The 15,140-nt window shown below is 39.2% G+C and overlaps 1 protein-coding gene across 2 annotated transcripts in view; it reads right to left on the bottom strand.

Annotated features, from left to right (window-relative positions):
• ZFC3H1 (zinc finger C3H1-type containing) overlaps nt 1-15,140 on the bottom strand; it is a 36,095-nt gene that overhangs the window by 11,781 nt on the left and 9,174 nt on the right. For both annotated transcript variants that reach the window (XM_035128385.3, XM_035128384.3), the window contains exons 6-23: nt 14,572-14,695; nt 13,921-14,018; nt 13,065-13,268; nt 12,396-12,560; nt 12,011-12,148; nt 10,370-10,488; nt 9,976-10,122; nt 9,014-9,188; nt 8,714-8,845; nt 6,815-7,363; nt 6,604-6,713; nt 5,839-5,970; nt 4,157-4,278; nt 3,648-3,749; nt 3,372-3,491; nt 2,477-2,660; nt 1,239-1,425; nt 524-715 (exon numbers count right to left, since the gene is read on the bottom strand). In XM_035128385.3, coding sequence (XP_034984276.3) covers nt 524-715; nt 1,239-1,425; nt 2,477-2,660; nt 3,372-3,491; nt 3,648-3,749; nt 4,157-4,278; nt 5,839-5,970; nt 6,604-6,713; nt 6,815-7,363; nt 8,714-8,845; nt 9,014-9,188; nt 9,976-10,122; nt 10,370-10,488; nt 12,011-12,148; nt 12,396-12,560; nt 13,065-13,268; nt 13,921-14,018; nt 14,572-14,695 — 3,000 coding nt within the window. The remainder of the gene's footprint in view (nt 1-523; nt 716-1,238; nt 1,426-2,476; nt 2,661-3,371; nt 3,492-3,647; nt 3,750-4,156; nt 4,279-5,838; nt 5,971-6,603; nt 6,714-6,814; nt 7,364-8,713; nt 8,846-9,013; nt 9,189-9,975; nt 10,123-10,369; nt 10,489-12,010; nt 12,149-12,395; nt 12,561-13,064; nt 13,269-13,920; nt 14,019-14,571; nt 14,696-15,140) is intronic.

A 15,140-nucleotide genomic window follows, 5' to 3' on the forward strand; every position in this document is an offset into this window, starting at 1 on the left:
TTTCTACAAGGACTGAGATGGCAGAAGACACAAATGTTGAAAACTGTATGCAACGGGCCACATATTACACTGGTAGGCCATGTGAAAGAGGAACATTTAATCACAGACAGTAGTATAGATCAGTGTTTCCCAACTTTGTGCCTCCAGCTGTTTTCGGACTACAATTCCCATCATTCCTGACCACTGGTCTTGCTAGCTAGGGATGATGGGAGTTGTAGTCCCAAAACATCTGGAGGCACAAGGTTGGGAAACACTGGATAGACCACTGAAGTCCCTGCTCCCTAGAACACCCAGTAAAAATGGTGGAGATTTTGTAATCTGATATATTTACAAGCATTTTTTCACAACTGTAGGGAAGCACACTCTGGTCTGTATGAAAATTGCTCTCATCTGCTATTGAATAGTGCAGCAGCAATATTACCTTCAAACTAGATATATAGGACAAAACAGCAATGGATGCCAAAGCCAAAAATCTCTTTGATGAAAATATAACCACCATAACACGATATACATAAGCAGGTACCTGGAATAACGCAACAGCATTTTGATATTTCCCAGTGAAAAGGCTTAGGTGAACTCTATACAGCAACATCTCCAGCAAGTGAAAGGACCGAAGATCCAGATTCTCTTCACATTTTGGACTCTCCATCAGGAACTGTAACATTCTCCCACACACATAATCCTTTCCATCAAACGAGTTTTCCAGGTTTAGAAACTGAGTGGCAGTTAAGAAAGATAAAACATTTGAGGAATATCTGAAGAAGTGTGCATGCACACGAAAGCTCCTACCTATGACAAACTTAGTTGGTCTTTAAGGTGCTGCTGGAATGATTTTTTTTTATTTTGTTTCGAAAACATTTGAGGATTCATCTCATTTTGTTTCAGGATCTAAAGAGCTGTGTGCAAGTGTCTAAAGCGCTTCTGTGTATGCACAGAGACATTCCAGAGGTTTGCTTTCTATTAGGCATGACGTTGTGGTGGAAGTTTGGATACAAGGTAATGTGAAAGGAACCTGAAGCAGGCACCCCATTTATCTGGTACATTTTATGGGATTCTATATTCCCTGTGGCAGGAAAAAGGAAACCCTAAATTGAAGCTTTTGTAAAAGTTCTTTTTGAGCTTTAAAAGCTATTTAGTGGAAGCCTTCAAATTAAACATATATGGAAGTGAGATATAGTGTGCTGATGTGTACGAACTTCAAAATTACTATATATAGCTTTTCCAGTGATCAAACTTACTGTCCACCAAATCTTATAAGTAGGAGCATATTCCACTGCAGTCTCACACATTTCTTGCACCTCTTCCTTAATTCCTCTTTTTGAAAACAGCTTGAGGTAATGACACCAGACTTCAGAATTTTCTTTGTTATTTTCTAGTGCTCGAGCCAGGACATTTAAAGCAGAATCCAAGCGTTCGGCGGATGATCTTCAATAAGAAAGGAAAGCAATACATTCATTTTCACATCATGGTACAATGCCAAGGCATGCACGTGCATTTCCCCTTCAGAAGCTCTCTGCACTTCATGCATGACCTTTTTCTCTTCTGTATTTAAAGCAGTTTGAGGGGTTTGAAATGCAGCAGTGAGAGGAAGAGAGAAAAGGGGAAAAGGCGTTGATCAGGGAATTTGCAAGGCAACTCTAAGGCACTTGTGGATGGTAAAGTACAACTGCAGTTTGTTGCCAATACTCTCAGACACCTGCTGGTTCCTGATGTAAAACATCTGAAAATGACTTCTACCATCTTGCTTAAGGAGTTTTCCATTTTATCATCCTGAATTAAGAAAACTAACATTAGAAATCCAATCAACTGTATCCTTCATTTGTCTTAAAATGAAAGCTCTTTTTACTATTTCCATGCTGAAATGAAACACTTTAAAGCATAATAATAATTTATTATGCTTATTCTGGACTGTACACAAAAAAGGTAAAGGTAAAGGATCCCTGACAGTTAAGTCCAGTTGCAGACGACATTGAGGTTACAGCGCTCATCTCGCTTTACTGGCCGAGGGAGCTGGTGTTTGTCCGCATACAGTTTTTCCAGGTCATGTGGCCTGCATGACTAAGCCGCTTCTGGCGAAACCAGAGCAGTGCATGGAAATGCTGTTTACCTTACCACCGGAGTGGTACCTATTTATCTACTTGCACTTTGATGTGCTTTCGAACTGCTAGGTTGGCAGGAGCTGGGACTGAACAATAGGAGCTCACCTCGTTGCGGAGATTCGAACCACCGACCTTCCGATCGGCAAGCCCAAGGCTCAGTGGTTTACACCACAGCGCCACCCGCGTCCCTGGACTGTGCACAACAATAACCTATTTGTTCTAACAATAACCTATTTAAAACAATAACCTATTTGTACATTGGCCAAAGAAACAAATAGTCCTTTGTTGCTAGTGACAAAGCTTGCTTCCAACAGCACAGGTGAGAAGCTTGAGACAAAAAGTGCAACTGATTTGTTTGCAAAGAAAGCATTACCCACCCTTCGTTTTGATTCAGGTATTTGTAGGCCAATTTGATCCAAAGCTGAACGTTATATGGGTTCTCAAGTACACTTGCTTCCAGGTTTGAAATGTCATCGGTCTCATTTGTAAAATACCTAACATCATCAGGAGTCACAACAGCATCCAGAGCAGGAAGATTTATTCTGTTTTGTACTGCGGGAGCTGCAAATAAAAACAATTCCCTTTTTTAAAGGACTGTCACAACTTTCATGTTTTGAATTCCAACTTTCATTTTAAGTTGCAGCAAGTTATTACTTCAGTGTGAATAAAAAGCAATCTACTAAAAGCCAAATACACCCATAAACAGTAGTATGTGTGCGCGCGCGCGTGCGCGCACACACACACACACAGTAATTGTCATGGCAAAATAAATTGAGTGACTTTTGTCTAATCTATTAGAAGTTTACTTAAACATTTTGATTTTTTCCAATTGTTACATGAATCAGTGCTGAATCATGAGCGACAGCAGTGCAAGACATTCAGGACAATTTCTTCCAATTAACATGACTGACTGACTCAGGCACAGGAATCTTGACTACTAAGCCAACACAGTGCCTACAGGCACACATATACTTGCAGAGGCCTTTCCTAGCTCCAGCAGGATCCTAAACACCCCGCCCCCTGCTAAAATTAGGCATCAAAGAAGTCTTCCATTGTAGCCAATAGGATGTTTTTTTCAAACCTAAGATTCACTGGGTCTGTGTGGAAATGGTGCCACCTACCTGTGACACCAGCTCTATATGCCTATATCAGTTTTATCACTACAGGGCAAATAAAGAAGGGAGACAAGTAAATGTGTTCAAGTACATTTTTTGCCCCTTTTCAAAATTACTCTTAACATTCCAGATTTAGTTGCATTATAATTAATGCTACCATATTTAATAGGTCCAGAAGACTGTTCCTCTTCACTGCTGATATCACTGTCCAAATGAGTTTTTTCCCAGTGCTTAGGTCTCCATTTCCTTTTGTCTTTCCAAGTTGTAAACGGAGGGGCTATTTTTAAGAGAGATAAAATTGAAGTATACACTAAATTCTTTACACCATGTTTTTATCATCAAAGCAAATCTTACTTATCCAGCTACAATTTTTGTAAAAAACCCACTGAATAATGCTGTAGACTGGATCTTGAGATATTAAAAAGTTACTTACTGTGACCTTTGCTTTCATTGACATTACTAGCAAGAAGAACAGCCATTTGATCCATTGCCATGCGATCTTTGTTTACACCAAATAGTTTTTCAACATATTTTTCTGAAATAAGATGGTAGCAATATCTAAGACACATACCATTATCAGTAATTTACAACTATATGCATTCATACTTTATATCCATGACCAAATCCACAGAACTCTGTTGAAACTTTTAACACTACAATTTGTTTCAAAATGGTGTCATCAATGACCATCAATAAAACTTGCAAATACTTTTCAGTTTTATGGTCCTTTGCTGAAAGCTTACACCTGGTGAAAAGCACAAAGCAACTACAGATTTACACGACAGCAGAAGGCTGAATCACACTTTGTTTAATATTAATACAGTGCAGAGTGGAAACATACATTAGGAAGCAGCTTGCTTCCTTTTAACTTTTGGCTATGAAACTAGAATACCTAATTGCGGAACTCAATTGCTTTGCTGGAAAGACCAACAAGCAACATACCTGTTCCAGTGCTTATCTCTTCATCAGTGCTTTTTTCTGAACAGCCTATCAGAGCTAAATTGTACGAAAGAACATCCTCAAACAGCTGTCTTCGGCTGAGAGTGCAATCTTTCATGTGTTGCCTGAAATAAAAAATAATCCCACTTAAAAATCAGCCAAAGACTCTGTGAACATCATACCTAAAGTAAGTGAATGTTATTTTCAAACAGCATTTAAAACAGGCATCCCCAAACTTCGGCCCTCCAGATGTTTTGGACTACAATTCCCATCTTCCCCGACCACTGGTCCTGTTAGCTAGGGATCATGGGAGTTGTAGGCCAAAACATCTGGAGGGCCGCAGTTTGGGGATGCCTGATTTAAAACATTTCCAGAAACTATCAGAAGTGTGCAGCTGCAAGCCAAGTGTATAAAAGACAGGATAGAGTGTACATATGTACTCCACCTAATACCGTACTCAGGGAATGACTTCAATAATCCCTGTGTTACAGAACACTTCTCAAACTTTTTATCACTCAAAAGTGAACTTTGAAGAGCATCTCTGACATAATGTACCCCATGTTCAAATGTTAGCTGTCATCTGAGAAGTTTAAATAAGGTCACACAGATATGTCAATATGACACAGCTACCAGCTGCTGAATACAAGTGTTTTGAGGGCAGAGTCCAGCCATTCGGGCAACCAGTTTGTAATTCCCAATTTAATCCAGTGAACAGGAATAATAATAATAATAATAATAATAATAATAATAATAATAATAATAAAAGATTTCAAATACCATGGAACATCAAAACTGAAGAATGGCTATAAAATGAGAATTGATGAGGAGACTAAATGGGTTATTCTAACACTTCTACAGGACTGCAAATTAGGAGTGCTCTATAAAACATACACAAATAGCAATGACTTTCTTTTTCTGTAGGTGTCCCTACCCTACTCCACTTCATTTAATAAGGCTTCTCCAAGAGCCTTGCTTCAAAACCCTATCTATGGGAGAAAGGATTGCTGGGCATTTAATCATGCATATTATTTCTTGACTGGGTGAATGAGAACGTGCTTTGGGGCTTTGGCTGTTGGCAGTTCAGAATACTGGCTATTGCTCCTGGGTATATATGTTCTTACAATTACGGATTTCTTTAAATGTATTCCAGGTTCATTTATTTTTACACACAGAGCAGGACACACACTACAGCAAAAAGCACACCTGAACAGGTAGGTTCTGATGCCTTCATATAGAAGCTAAATCCCTTCTGCTCTGGGCAGAAAATTACCTATTTTTCTTGGAACAGTATAATCAAGGGATGCTCAAGAAAATGGTGGCAGAATCCCCACCCCCACCCCCACAATAGCTTGTTACAAGAGGCCTTCAAAACTCTGCAAAAGGCACTTTGGAACTCCTCTTCCTGGATCTGTTTGTAGAGCAAAGGGCAGGGATTCCCTCCACTGCCATGGCCAAAAAAAGCCATCTGTGTACCTTTCCCCTCATTCCCATCCTTTCCAGGATACAAAAGTGAAACAGATTATTCAATGAACGCTCCTTTTCTTTTAACATAAGCAATTAGGTTTGCAGCAGACAAAAATCTTTCTTAATCAAATGACAAATTTTGCTTGGAATCCCAAGCAATACCCTCTGCAGTAGAGATCATTCAATTAAAGAAATATGAGGTGAAGGGGAGAATCACTCACCATCGACAATCATCATCATTGCATGTACCCGTTAGATCAAAACGGCAGAAACACTGTTTAGGCTCAATCATATTGCTGTAGGATACTGAACTGAGGTAAAGCTTTTCTTTTGTTCGAAAATAGGGACTAAACCTAAGCAAAGTAACAACATGAGATGTTAATATTTCCAGGCCAATAAAATAAGCTCATGGTTAACACACAAACATGTACTAACGGTACTAAAATTGAATCCTATATCACTTCACTTTTCAAAGATAATCGTAACCATAAGCAGATATGTAGCACCACCTGCTGTTCATCCCAAAAGGGAATAGATAGAAGCTTGTTTTTCTTTCATCCACAAAAGTCTTTAAGACCAAGTCAGCTGGTAGTTCTTACCTCTTACCACCCACTTTTAAGAGAGAACTCTGTATTCTATATGTATTTTGTAGCTGTTTCTGTTTTTTTGTTTACATGTGTATGTGTCTTCTTCATGTAATAATTGAAGTTGTCTACAGTTTGGTGTCTGCTGTTCTAAATGAAAGTCCAATAATTACAAATGCAAGAGCAATTTAGCAACATTTCCTACCAAGCTCTAATTTCTCACATCTACAGAGTTCTTCCTCTTCAAGGATCATAAATGTTGCTATAATTCTACAGCTCTGTTCTCAATAGCTACTCCAAAGCTCACCAGCCTTTCATATAAAGGATTTTACAACAGAAATCCCCAACCATACCCAAAGCCGATATGCAACATAGTATCCTTAATCAACTCAGTATTCATACCTGTAAGATTTAAAAACAAGAAGTGGGCTATGATAAGGTCCAAACGGATATGGCTTCCCTTCTGTTTGTTTACTTGGAGCTGTGAAAGGGTCTACATCCACTTTTATTTCCTAGGGAAAAGATGCAATACATAACCATACAGAGACTCAAGCCACCGTAATTCATAAAAAAAAACCTTGATCTTTTAGTATTAATTAGTACACTGAATTACCTGCCCATGTAAGTTTTCTTCATTATAAGCCATAAGCATGGTATTTTCTCTCAAGAGATCTTTTAAGCCATCAGCTTTCCCATAGAGTTTTTTCAGTTCATCAATATTCAGACCCAAAAAGAGCTCAGGTTGTTCTAGTGCCTTTTTAGAAAGTTTGCTTGGCGTTTCTTGCTTGGGGGTGTCAACGTGCTTAAGGTTAGGTTTAGTAGAAGAATTTGATTCTCTGAAAGACCTCCTTCGTTCTCTGGTGGAATTGGACAGAATTTCATCATCACAATCATTCTCTTCTGTATCTAATGTCAGTTTGTCTTGTGTCAGATCATGAAGGGAAGGTTGAGGTAGTGCAAATTCAGGTTCCTCTTCTGTAACGGGAAGAATATTTGATCGGTCCTTAGTCTGTTGTGCATGGGCCTCCTTCAACTGCTGAATTTTTAGAGCATATTCATACTGTAGTTGCTGTAATCTTTTTTTCTCCAGTGCTATCAGCTCTGCTGAATGTTTCTTGGGGCTCGATGAAGGAGATTTCTCCAATTTCAGCATTTTGTTTGGCTGCCAAGAAACACACTCAAAATTCTTAATACCTCACATTTACAATCAAGATAAATAAATAAAATATAAATAAAAAATAAATAAAAACACACTTCTGGCTAGCTTTGTAGTGTAAATTCTTACCAGACAATTCACACATACAAATGGGAAAAACAGAACATAATTTACCAGTGATATAACTATTAGGCTTTCAATTAATCTATGTCATTTCAAGTATATTTCCAAGAAGCCACAATTTTGCTCTCCATGGGAAGAGCTCATTCAGTCCTTAGCAAAGGTGACAAACCCCAGGCTCTCCCCCAACTCAGACTAGCAGGGAGAGGGGATGGATAATCCAAAGCCCAGCCTGGAATTTGTTTTCACTCTATGCATGTCAGGTGCTTGGAACATGCACTTGGCCTGCAAATACAGATTCAACCTCCAAACTGATCTGTTTGCTTCCTGGCCATTTCAAGTTCCCAGCAAGGGCACAGACTAAGCCAATCTCTGCATCCTCCATGCCGCTCCAAGCTGGTGGGAGCAGATGGAGTTATTGGGATGGGAGCAGATGGAGTTAATGGGATATTCCGAGCACCTGACAAACTCTAAGCCAAGCCTCCAGCTCTGCCTCCTATTGTCCATCTGAGATGGCAGAAAGAAGTGTGTAGCCTTGAACACATAATGACAGCTTTCTCTTTGCACTTACTAGGCAAGCCTTTACCCTGCTGAGCTCAGTACTACCTAGAGAGCAGGGGCATGTTTTCACATTGTACAGAATCCCTCACACTGCCTTCCCCAGTTCCAACCTTAGGTCTGAAATGGGCAGAGGGGGATTGTCTCTGACATCATGCTGTATTTCAGAGGCTCGGCATTAAGTGAAATGTTAACAAGCTTTTAGGTACAGTAGCACAAGTTTTAATATACAAATCTGCTGGACATAATCTCTAAAAGCTATGATTTCCCAGAATGGACCCAACAGCTGAGGCGCATTCCATGGGATTTTTTGACTTTTTAATAGTAAGGATAATAAATGAGCACCAAGATGCCTGTGCCGAATCACAAATTGAATTTGAAAATCTCACTTTCAAATTCCATGTGGCAAGGATGGGTGCCCTTTGAGAAAAAACTCCAAACCCTCCTTAGCAGAAAAAGTAGAATGCTACTTGTATTGTGGCCAATGTTCATAATGCAACAATCCCTTATGCTTTCTCAAAGAACTGAAAACTGGTATTATAAAGCACAGGTGTGTTTGGAGGTTCATTTCAGCTCTCGGTTAATATTCTTGTTTTCTGGACTACAATCTGTAACAATGGAAGTCCATTAAATACAATGATAGCTTCTTTAACATGAAGTTTTCAAGGCTATACTTACTCCAAAATGATCATATTCAAGTTTTCGTTTTCCAAGTTCTTTGCTAGCCAGTGCTTTCGCTCGAGCAAGCTCTTCTCCATATTTTAATGCTAGCGCTTTTTTTGCTGTTACTCGTTGCTGTACTCTGTGGATCTGAAAAATTTATGCATTCTTCAGATGTAACATTTGAACCCAAGCATGGATATAAACCAAATAAGCTAACAAATTAGTCTGAAATATGTCTAGTAAAAAATGACTGTCCTACAACACTACAGTTAAAAAAAACCATGTTTTATAGTGCTATAGAAAAAGACAACTTACTTGTTCCTGAAGCTTCTTCAAGAACACTTTATTAGCATTTAATATCTTCTCTGCTGCTTGCAGCTGCTCATTAAGTTTGGCAATCTTGCTTTCAGCAAGACGAACAGACTCTTTCTTCTTTGCCTCTTGCTGTAATAGATGTTTCAACACAGATTCATCCTTCATCAAGAGAAGTCTAAAGAAAAGAAAATGCAGTTCAAATTTCACCTATATTCATTTCTATATACAAAAGCTGTTATGAAATTAGAGCCACCATCTAAACTGTTCAAAGTATCTAGGTATTAAGAATACAGTTTATATTGAGGTTATTGTTGGGGGATTTTTAATGCTGCAAAGCTGCAGCGAGCATTACGCTAGGGTGGGAAGGCACAGGCAGAAAAACACAAGAGAAGCGGAGAGCTGGCATGGTTGGTGGGGAGATCACTGCTGCCGTTTCCCAGCAGACAAGGAAAGCTGCTTGTGAAGGAGCAGCACCATTTAAGATCCAATCCTTCTGCTTAGCAGGAAGTTCCAATCATGCATGGTGCTGCTCCTTCATGAGCAACCTCTCTGCACACAAGTTAAGGGGAGGATCGGAGACAAGGGTAGAGCGAGGATGGCTGTTTCCGGAACAAAAATTAAGGAGCCAGGATCAGTGAGCACAGCACCCAACCAGCAAAAGGCAAACAAGTAAGAAGAGGACTAAAGGAGCTTCTTTAAAGCTGTTGTTTTATTTTCACTGAGATTAAAGAAAGGCATTCTCTCATTGTGTTTTGTTTATCCAGCTGTTTCAATATCTAAATCAGCTTGTATGTGTAGCATAGTACAGGTACAAAGTTCTCAAGTTCGGATAAGGGAATTTTTACATAAGGAGTGGGCAGATAGTGGGACCTGCATGTAATTAAAGTGAAGTGTCCCAAACACACAAACAACACATACTAACCATTGCTACGGAGGATTGCCATTAAAATTAGGAGACTTACTTGTGTTTTTTGAGTTTTGCCTCTGCATCTGTAACTTGTTTCGTTACTATTGCTATCCTACCAACCCCATCAACTTCAACGTCAGAGTTTGCTGGTGATGAACTTGTCTTCAAGGGTTCAGATATTATCAGGCGTTGTTTCTCCCTGCTAAAAAATTCAAGACACGTTATTTTCAAAACTTTAGTTTTCAGACAAAAATCTGAAACCTATTTTCCAAGAAAGTAAAATCAGATTTGTTATCACTAACCACTTTGAATTAGAACACCTCAAGATAATTTATACAGTAAATAAAACAAAGGCTATAAATATCAGGCCACTGATTTTTAAATCAGTCAGGTTTTTTGCTAACAACTCAAGTGCTTTTCTTGATTTTCACTGTGAGAAGCCCAAATACCTGGCAATCTCTTCTTTTAGGAGTCTGTATTCAATCTTTTTATCTTCTGGTAAGGCCTCTGGGGTTCTTACAGGATTGTTTTCTTTTTCAGATTTTAAAGGTGCTTTGGGTTTTGATGCCTGTAACAGAAGAATCCAACACTGTTATATATAGGAACCGAAATAAAAAAACTGAAATTACAGAAGAAAGGGAAATTGGATTTACAACAAAGGTCCTTTCTATCTAGAGGGCAGGAATAACTCTACTGATTCAGAAAGCAGGGTCAAACAACTTTGCCTCTTTTAAAAGGAGAGTTCCTTTCCAGTTTTGGAAAGAAAAAAACCTTAAGAACAAACTAAGTTTAAGACTTAAGGAAAGAATGAGCCATCCACAATGGAACCGGAATAGCCAGGGAAATAAAAAAAAGTAAGTAGAAAAAAGGCACTTTCAAAAGGATATTAGGAGTCCAAGTTATAGTTTATTTTAACAGGATACCCTAACAACTTGCCCCCACAGCCACCCAAAAGTCAAATCCTTCTCTAGTGCTGGCAAGATCTTACATGCTCTCCTATGAAGAAGATTCCTTCTGTAAAGTTATGTCCAACTTCTCTTTTTCATTTAATGGTAGAAGACCAAGCAGAACAAGGATACTCTGAAGCAGAACCACATTCCGCATTGGGTTCCAAAGTAAACAGACTATTATGGGAAATTCCCTGGAAAACCCACTGTGGCATACACCTACCAAAAGAGGCACACTGCTGCCACACTGCTGGAGCCCAAAGTAAATACACATTGACTATCTCATATCCCCAAGAAAAAATGAGGGCCAGGACAAGAAAGCAGTGCAGTGCTGCCGACTCCTGTGCTCAACTAGCAGTCTTCACCAGCAAGAGTGTGAAACAGGACCTCCTTCACTGAATGAGAACATGAGAAAGGACACCTGGAGCTCTGACAAGTGATCTGCTTATTGTAGGGATCAGTGTGAACAAGTACTAAGCTCCTGCTTTCACATTAGGAGCAGGGAGGAAAATGAGACAAAATGTACTTAAAGATAAAAGGCTGGCAATGACTTTCACTCCTTGGCAGAAGGCAGGCCCAAGGACTGGGATGAACTCTTCTCTGAAAGGAAAAAATCGTTTCTCCTGACTTCTGAACCAATTAAGTCTACCCATACCTTCCAACATTTCTCCAATAAAAATAGGCGTGTCCCATTCCATAATGATAATTTTACTATTTATACCCCACACATCTTACTGGGTTGCTCCAGCCACTCTGGGCTGCTTCCAACATATATAAAAACATAATAAAACATTTTTAAAAAAACCCTCCCTATGCAGGATTGCCTTCAGATAGCTGGGGGTATGTGGTCAGATAATGCCATACCCTCCAACATTTCTCCAATGAAAATAGGGGCATCCTAAGGAAAAGCAGGACATTCTGGGATCAAATCAGAAACCAGGACGGCTTTTCTAAATCAGGGACGTCCCTGGAAAATAGGAACACTTGGAGGGTCTGTCCTTCCTGTTCTCCTACCTATAGACAAGGAGGTCTGTTTTACACAGCTGGCCATTAAAGTACACAGCAAATGCAGGTTAAGATTTTAAAAACTAAGTTTCATGTGATCTTTTCAAAGAATGTCATTTCCACATCCATTTTTTTTACCTCTACAGTCCTTCGAGCTTCTTTGATCATAGATTCTAGGCCACCAAACACACTAGCAGCAGAGATGGGTTGTTCTGCATCCGATTCACTGTCATCTGAATCGTTCAGTGTAACCACGACTGACTTGTGCTTTGGAAGCTGAAGAAATAAAAGATTAAATAATTTTGAGTGAGCAATACTCTTTAAGCCTTGCTCTTCTTTGAAAGAAACAGTACACAGGAACCAACCTAACCCACCTCCAATATGCTACTGTTCCCAACTGCCGAATCAGCACAAACCAACTACATAGGATTTTGCATGTTAGTTTTTTGCCCTGCTTTGGCAATGTTTACCTCAAGCATGATGCACCTTCCTATATGAAGCCAAGTAAAAAATATTTCATTACCGTAATCACTGTTCGTGGGAGTCTTGGTACTCTAATAATCTTTGTGTTCTTTACACGAGGTTGAGAAACAGTGTTAATACTGACAGCTGAAAGATTGCTTCTTGGCACGGCATGGGAGTTATTGGGGAAAGGCGGTGAAGGTGGACCACTATTACTTGAGTTCTCCTATAAATAAATACATAATGAGAAAAGCCACTGTGAAAGGCTTTTAAATATTCAAATACACAAATTCTGCAAAAACGTAACACAAATATAGCCTGCTCAACCTGTTAGAAGCTGCCATTTTAGAGGGCATAGATTTTTAACAACAACAGAAGCCACTGAGCATGGAAATGGCCACCATCAGCGGTAAGTAACCGTTGCTCAGATTTCAACCATGTGAAATGTCATAATCCTACTAATTATCCAGCTGAAATAGCCAGGACAATACCAAACAAGTGGGAGGCAACTTGTTCAGTTTACAGCAAATTTAACCCTAACCAAGAGAGCTTTAAACTCCTTTTAAGGTTAAAGAACAGATTACGCTGGTTTAAGAACTGCATGACACCTTCAAGTTGTCCAGTCACACTTTCGTTTTCCCAAACTAACACAAAAAACTTTTCTGGTGTAATGCAGATCATAATGCACCAGGGCTGACATCTAGTGGCTATATTCAGAAGTGATAAATACCTCTGGTTTGAAAGCTCGTTTGTTTGCTAGAGATTTAAGCAGCTCTTCTCGTAGCAACATTTCTTCCTCCTCTTCCTCATCTGCAAATGGCGGTTTGGGTGGCTGTTCAGGTTCTTCAGGTGGAAGTGGAGGAAGGGGTGGTAGTGGCTCAAGGGAAGCACTTGAAATACCTTCCACATACAACTGGCTACTTGGTGGCAAAGCCTTAAAATGTTGGAAAGGAAAAGGGAAATAGCTTAATTACTACTTGACCTTCCCAAATAGTGTGCCAAGCACATCTGGCTCATGCTACGCTTCAATACAAAACATCAGCAACTCCAAAAGCCAAGATACCGCAGTTGAAAATCAAGATATTCCAAGACAGAAACTAACAGAAAATGACTTGCTTATTCAAAAATATTAGTCGCCAGTACTGGACTGCACTAAGCAGTTGAACTTACTCCCAGGTAAGTGATTATAAGATCCATTTTAGTTCCTTAAATAACATTTAAGAGACACAAATCTACAAAACGCGCAACAGTTTAGTAGTAACTACCTATATACTGACTGGGGAGCTATCCCCTCAGGATTTATTATTTATATTTCCAGTAGAAGAAATAGGTAGCACAGGATATAGAAGCTCAGTGAGTATTAGTATTGGCATTAATCAGTAATAAGAGTGGGGCTAGAAATAATTTTGATCCGCACCCAAGTCCCATTTCAATAGACACCAGAAGAAATAACTTCCAAGACAGCCTGAAGGGATGCACACAAAAGATCAGCTCATCATAATTTAAAGATAGGCTGGCCTAACAATATTTCTGGTTTCAGATGTTTCTACAGTATTTCAAAATGTCCATCTTGAAAAGTCACTTACTGAAATCTGGGCTGCAAGAGGCAGTGTTATTTGTGGAATGGTAGGAGAAAAGTATCCAGCAGGGCATTCAAAATACGGAGGCTGCACTGGAGATGATGCTACAAAAGGATTATGGAAAGCAAAAAATAAAAGGTTACACTAGGCAAGATTTTATTTATATAACCTACGCAAATGTAACTTTATAGACAGTCGTACCTTGGAAGTCGAACGGAATCCGTTCCGGAAGTCAAAACCAAAGCATAGCTTCTGATTGGCTGCAGATAGCTCCTGCAGCCAATCAGAAGCTGTGGAAGCCCAGTTAGATGGCATCCAAAAATAGTTCGCAAACCAGAACAGTCACTTCTTGGTTTGCGGTGTTCATGAGCCAAAATGTTAGAGAACTAAGCTTCTTGAAAACCAAGGTACGACTGTACTTCAATTCATTAAAACCATCAAGATCCAAATAAAATAAGCAGTAATTTCTCTCATCACATACTGCTCCTGCTCTTATGCTGCATCAGCTATTGAATTTTTTTATTTTTCATGTAGCAGCCATAAGATTAGGTAAAAGAGTAAATAAAACAGTAGTACGCAAGTTTTAATTATGGCTTCATTAGGTAATTAGCAAAAATAAAATGTTGTAATCCACACATTAGGTAAGTTAACACTTACCAGGAGAGTTAGTTTCACTTTCTGTGTCCATGGCAACTTCATCGTAATTATCATATTGATAGATTCCTCCTGCACTCTCAGTAGATTGCTTATCTAATGACCGTCTCAAATCTTTATCTGAAGACTACACACAAAAAAAGTTTTGTTAGCCTCAGATATATTTTATTTCCTTTCTTAAACACATGCAACGCTGCCAGTTTTGCCTCAAATAGCTGCCCACTTGCAGGAAGAAAAGCTATAGGAAAGATAGCTGTGGCCAACTACTGACTCCTATTTGCTGGATCTTCTCTCGTAACAACTGTGGTTTCAGTAAGGGACAGCAAGCAGCAGAATAGTTCGTTTTTTACAAAACACTGCATTTTTTCAAAGCTACCAAGTCATACTGTAATTACTGTATTTTTAAGTGTGTCGGGGAAGGCAAATCTCCCAACTATTTCCAACCTGCAAAAAAATGAATATATGATCACCTGGGTCATGAGAACAGAATGGTTCAGCGTATGCCATGGCCTATCAGAAGGCTAAGGTCAGCCTCTTTTTAAAAAAATCACTGAGCGCTGATTGAAGCAGCT

Source organism: Zootoca vivipara, chromosome 9, assembly GCF_965207765.1.
Source record: "Zootoca vivipara chromosome 9, rZooViv2.hap1.1, whole genome shotgun sequence".
In the NCBI taxonomy this organism is placed as follows: domain Eukaryota; kingdom Metazoa; phylum Chordata; class Lepidosauria; order Squamata; family Lacertidae; genus Zootoca; species Zootoca vivipara.